The sequence below is a fragment of the Acinonyx jubatus genome, chromosome E3, assembly GCF_027475565.1.
Source record: "Acinonyx jubatus isolate Ajub_Pintada_27869175 chromosome E3, VMU_Ajub_asm_v1.0, whole genome shotgun sequence".
Taxonomy (NCBI): domain Eukaryota; kingdom Metazoa; phylum Chordata; class Mammalia; order Carnivora; family Felidae; genus Acinonyx; species Acinonyx jubatus.
In genome coordinates, this window is record NC_069398.1 from 37,395,447 (window position 1) to 37,400,328 (window position 4,882).

Below are 4,882 nucleotides of genomic sequence, written 5' to 3' on the forward strand. Positions count from 1 at the left end.
GAGTCTTCTGGGCTCTGTGGGCCAGAAGGAGCTTTCTAGATCAACATTCACCTCTCTCTTTCCGGTTGCCAGACACAAACACATGCATTTAATCTAAAGTCTCTGTCCTTAGCGGCGAGATTCTGGAATGGTCCACCAGGTTCCTTCTACAGCCCCACCTGACTCCTGCAGCTTGCAGAGGGTGGGGGACAGAGAGGTGCAGGGGGTGGGGGTACTAGGGGCAGAGGGAGCTGTGGGGGGTCCAGCCATCCCACCGTGCTGGTAGGGCCCTTCCCAGAGGGCCACTGTGTCTGCCGGGCGACAGGAGACCCCAGCGGGCCGGGAGGGTAACCCCAGGGCCAGGGGAGGGAGGCACCTAGAGCCAGGACACCCCTCCCTGCGCCTCACTCTGCTCTCCGGTCAAATGGGGGCAGAAGCAGCACGGTGTCACAGAGACATCAGGGGGCTCCAAGGCTGGTGTCCAGGTTCTCTCTCGACAGACCCAGGTGTCCAGGGAAGCTGAGGGCTCTGCAGGGAGCCACGTGAGGGGTTACAGGTGGGGAGAGGGGTCCCCGCTGGTGGAGCCAGCACAGGTGATGGCCCCAAAGTCATGCCTGGGGGGACCTGGGGGTGGTGCCTGGGTGTCTCCAGACCTGCCCCTGCACTGGGTGACATCAGGCCTCCTGGGCCTGACCCTGCTGCCCACCCCAACCAGGCTGATGGGCAGGTCACCCCTTCCCGAGGCTCACCATCTGGCGTGTGGCCATGATGGCTTCAGCAAAGGCCCCAACACACAGCTGGGGTCACTGTCCTCATGCATCAGGACAGATGACAAACATGCCTTTTGAACCAAGAGCTGGCAGGAGACACAAGTCTGTGCCCCGAGAAGCCTCATCCTGCCAGATCATCAGGCAACTCCCCTCATGCCTCAGTTTCCCCACACCTAAAGGGTTCACTGACCTAGAGGGTCTCAGAGGGACCCTCCCACCTGGTCTGCGATTTGGAGCTGGGCCGGGAGCCGGGGCCGGGTGCAGACAAGTCCAGCCCCCTCCCAGGGCCCCTAATCAGCTCTGTCATCAGGCCCTGGCCACACGGCGGACGGTTAGGAAGCGCCTGCTCTGAGCTGGGCAGCTGGGGGCTGTGCCCATCTGATCTGCGGTGAAGACCACGGGACCCTGAGATGGGCGCGGGGGCAGGGACGTGGGCAGAGTGGGCTGGCACAGACGCCTGTCACGAGGGCCTGACTGTCTCCTGGCTCACTCTGGGCCTCGAGCTGGGACCCTCCGGGGTGGCCCCGAAGACCCGACTCCTGGAGGACAGAGGAGACGAGCCAGTGTGCCCCCCGGGAACCGGGGAGGGCTTCCTGGAGGTGGGGGACACCCATCCCCACCCCTGTCTGGGTGATGAAAAACAAACGTGGCTTTACAGACAGGCCACCTGTGGCCGCCCTGGTCCTGCTGTGGCCTGTGTGGCCCAGAGCTGGCCACTTAGTGCCAGGGGGCAGCATCCACGGGGCACAAGTGGTGGGGACAGCCATAGCTGCAGGTGCCCAGGAGGAGCAGGTGGGGCCTGCCACGGAGCCTGCCCCTCAGCTCCTCCCTCCTCCCTCCTCCCGCCTGCACAACAGGTGAATGGGCCCTCCCTGCCCCACCCTGGCCCGGCACATGGGCTCAGGGCATCCCCTAACCCTGCAGCGCACACACATCATGGCCCTGGGGCACCGTGGCCTCCCGCTTCACCCGGCTGTGCCTCGTGGGAGACCCAGCGTGTGGTGGGGGGAGGGTAGGGGTTATCTGCATAATCTGGGAGACTCCCCAAGTGTGGCCGGGCCGCCCGCTCTGGGGCAGCCCAGGAAAGCACACCCATGTTTTGGCCGCCTCCTGCCCCCCTTGAATCCTATGGCGTCGTCGCCCCCCTTGAATCCTATGGCATCGTCACCCCCTTTGCTCCCCGGGGTCTGAGTGTCAGCTCTATCGAGACAACTCCCGGCTTCCTTTCTCAGCCTCCAGCCCCTCACCCGGCTGCCTACGGGGCATTTCTCCCCGGCTGCTGCCCAGCACCTGGAGCTCATACCCAACCAGGGGCTCCCAACCTGGAGCTCATACCCAACTCCCCCTGGGGAGCCAGCGAAGACCCTCGCCGGAAGGTACCCAGATGGGCAAGCACGTCCCTAAAGGGGAGGACATATTGGCATCATACCCAGGTCACTTTTGCATGGCAACTGGTTAATTCTGAGAACAGATCTTGCCTTACGAGAGAAGTGGGACGGACAGATGGATGGTTGGAAAGATGGGGGATGGAAGGAGGGACGGATGCAAGGTTGGAACCACGTGGTGGCCTCTGGTGCAGGACAGAGCTGGGGGCTGTGGCTGCAGAGTGGAGCCAACCCTGAGATCCTCACTCTCCCTTGCCAAGCCTGGCAGGACACCAGCCCCAGCGCGGCCCCCTGTACCTCGGGGCTGGCCGACACGCTCCCACGGAGAGCCCACTCCACAAAGACTGACCGCACTCTGGTCGTTCCTCAAGCTCTTTAATTTGACAGACAGCACAGCGAGGCACCCTGGGCCCCAGGGACTTCCCGCCCGCCCCCTGGCATCTTTTTGCTCCTTCCCCCAGCAGTCAGGGAAGTCCCGGACACTGAGGAGGCCAGAAGCGAAGGCGGAGCCCAGGCCAGGGACGGGGGCACAGAGGCTGAAGCAGCAGGCTCTGGGGGGAGGAAGGCGTCGCTCCTCCGGGCCCAGCCAGGCGGACGGCCAGCAGGCCCTGGTCAGAGGCCCCTCCCGATTTGCTGCGTGATCCAGGGCACGTACGTCTGGACGCGAGTGTAGACCCCAGGACAATTGCTCAGGGCACAGCTCTGGTCCCAGCTGACCACTCCCACCAAGTGCCAAGCACCAGTTGTCTTGCAGACGAGAGGGCCTCCGGAGTCGCCCTGAGGAAGGAGAGACAGCACTGAGCCCCGGCTGGCCTCCAGCGCGGGGTGGGGGCCGGGATGGGCTGGGACTCACCTGGCAGGAGTCCCGGCCCTCGGTCCCTGCACACAGCATGTCGTCCTGGATGATCTTCCTGCCCGCCAAGCGGTGGCTGGTGGCGTCGTGGTACTGCTGGTCACAGACGTCGTTCTCCACCACGATCACCGCCACCTCCTGCAGACGGTAGGGCGGAGGCAGCGACTCTGGGGGAGAGACGTGACCGGAGGCTGGAGCGTGGCCCCCCCATCGGCCGCGAGCCTGCGTTCCCGCCCGGATCGCCACCGTGGGGACCCCAGGGTGCAGGGTTCCCATCTCCCTCTAAATTCCTAAGACCCGGAAGGTGGATTCTGCCTTTAGTTGGAAGGACCGGAAAGAAAATGGGGGGGCGGGGTGAGGGTTTCTCCCCGCCCCCCCAGTATCTTCCTCTAAGTTGGAAAAAAACTAAGAATATGAATTTCCTCGTCACAGTGTTGGGTCCTGAGCTCAGTTCTGCTTCAGGGACCCTCCAGCCTCTGGGGTCGATCTCCTGATTGGGACGCACAGGGGGTGGGGTGGGGGAGGGTGTCGAAAGCGGATTCCTTTCCAGAACCTGCAGCCACCCACCCGCCAGGACTCCTCCGTGTGGCCAGGTCGGGAAATGCCTCGCGCGGCCCCGAACCCCTCCCAACCCCCACCCCGTACACACGATGCATCATGATGTTGCCCCAGCCGGTCACCCAGCACTCGTCCTCTGGGGTGACTTCAAGCAGGGCCGACGGGAGCTTCACAGGCCTGACGTTAGCCGTGTATTTCACAGAGTGTGACAGCTGGAGCAGGGCCACGTTCGCACCCAGATAGGCGTTGATGTAGTCGGGGTGGACGATGACGCGGGTCACATTCAGCAGCGTCCTCCCCCCGTAGAGGTACACGTCCCCGGCATGGATGCGGTAGGCTGCCGGGTCGGCGTCCTTCCTGGGGTCGCAAAGAAGCCACGGAGGCGGGTCCTTCGAGGGCGGCCCCCTCCATCCCGCGGGGAGGCCAAACCCTGCCTGGAGCCCGGATTCCCACACCTCCTGATTCGCCCAGAGCTGGATGGCAGCGAGCGGGACTCACCGGGCGATGCAGTGGGCGGCGGTCAGCACCCACTGGGGGTGGATGAGGGAGCCCCCGCAGATGTGCACCCACGAGGCCCAGTTATAATTGTAGACTTTCAGGCTGACCTGCCACGGCCACTTCCCCTGGCGGGCACTGTGGCCCCCGACGATGCCCACCAGCTCGTTTTCAGGGAGGGAGGCTGGGAAGCAACATGAGGGGGGAGGGAGGCCGGGAAGCAACATGAGGGGGGAGGGAGGCTGGGCCTCAGGGCTCGGGCCAGGCCTCAGGGCTGGGGCCGAGCCCAGTCCCCACCTAGGCCTCCCCCGAGGGCACGACAGGCAGCCCCAAGGCCCCCCAGCGACTGGAACTGGAGACAAGGTTACAGGAGCCTCTGGGAAGGGAGGACCCCCGTGGGGTCAGGACTCACCTGGGCTCCCCGCGAGGCAGGTCCCGGAGAAGAAGGGGGTCAGAAGCAACAGCCACAGCATCTGCAAAGAGAGAGGGCACGGAGGGACAGCTCAGGGCCGGAGGGGGCCAGGGGCCTCTGCAGCCGTGTGAGAGGGGACAGCATCCCTACCTTGCGAGGCTCCACGGGTCTCTGCTCTGGGGGCCCCCGAGGTCCTTTATCCTTTGGCCACAGGAAGTGGGTGGGCGGCTTGGGCAGCGTTCCATTGGGGGGGTGGGTGGGGGTGGAGGATGGGGAAGAAAGGCAGCCGGGTGTCAGGCAGAGTGAGTGCAAGGGAGTGGGGAGCCGGTTCCCCATCACACACCCGGGAGGCCAGACTCCCACCCTGGCCGCCCACCCCCGGCTGACTGCGCTTCTCACCACACGTCTGAGCACCAGAGGCCGCAGAGCC

At 65.0% G+C, this 4,882-nt stretch overlaps 1 protein-coding gene across 1 annotated transcript; it reads right to left on the reverse strand.

Annotated features, from left to right (window-relative positions):
- Positions 1-2,493: 2,493 nt before the first annotated feature.
- LOC128313709 (serine protease 29-like) lies at positions 2,494-4,610 on the reverse strand. Its single transcript, XM_053213851.1, has 5 exons — positions 4,453-4,610; positions 4,044-4,224; positions 3,637-3,902; positions 2,988-3,154; positions 2,494-2,911 (listed from the first exon to the last, which is right to left on the reverse strand). The coding sequence occupies exons 1-5, from the start codon at positions 4,511-4,513 to the stop codon at positions 2,747-2,749; spliced, it is 840 nt and encodes a 279-aa protein (XP_053069826.1). The 5' UTR covers positions 4,514-4,610; the 3' UTR covers positions 2,494-2,746.
- Positions 4,611-4,882: the final 272 nt, after the last annotated feature.

Coding starts and splice junctions, on each gene's coding strand:
- LOC128313709 (XM_053213851.1), bottom strand. CDS start 4,513: ATGCTGTGGCTGTTGCTTCTGACCCCCTTCTTCTCCGGGACCTGCCTC. Junction 3,155..3,636: donor GGGCAACATCATGATGCATC/GTGTGTACGGGG, acceptor TCTCTCCCCCAG/AGTCGCTGCCTCCGCCCTAC. Junction 2,912..2,987: donor AGGGCCGGGACTCCTGCCAG/GTGAGTCCCAGC, acceptor CTCCTTCCTCAG/GGCGACTCCGGAGGCCCTCT.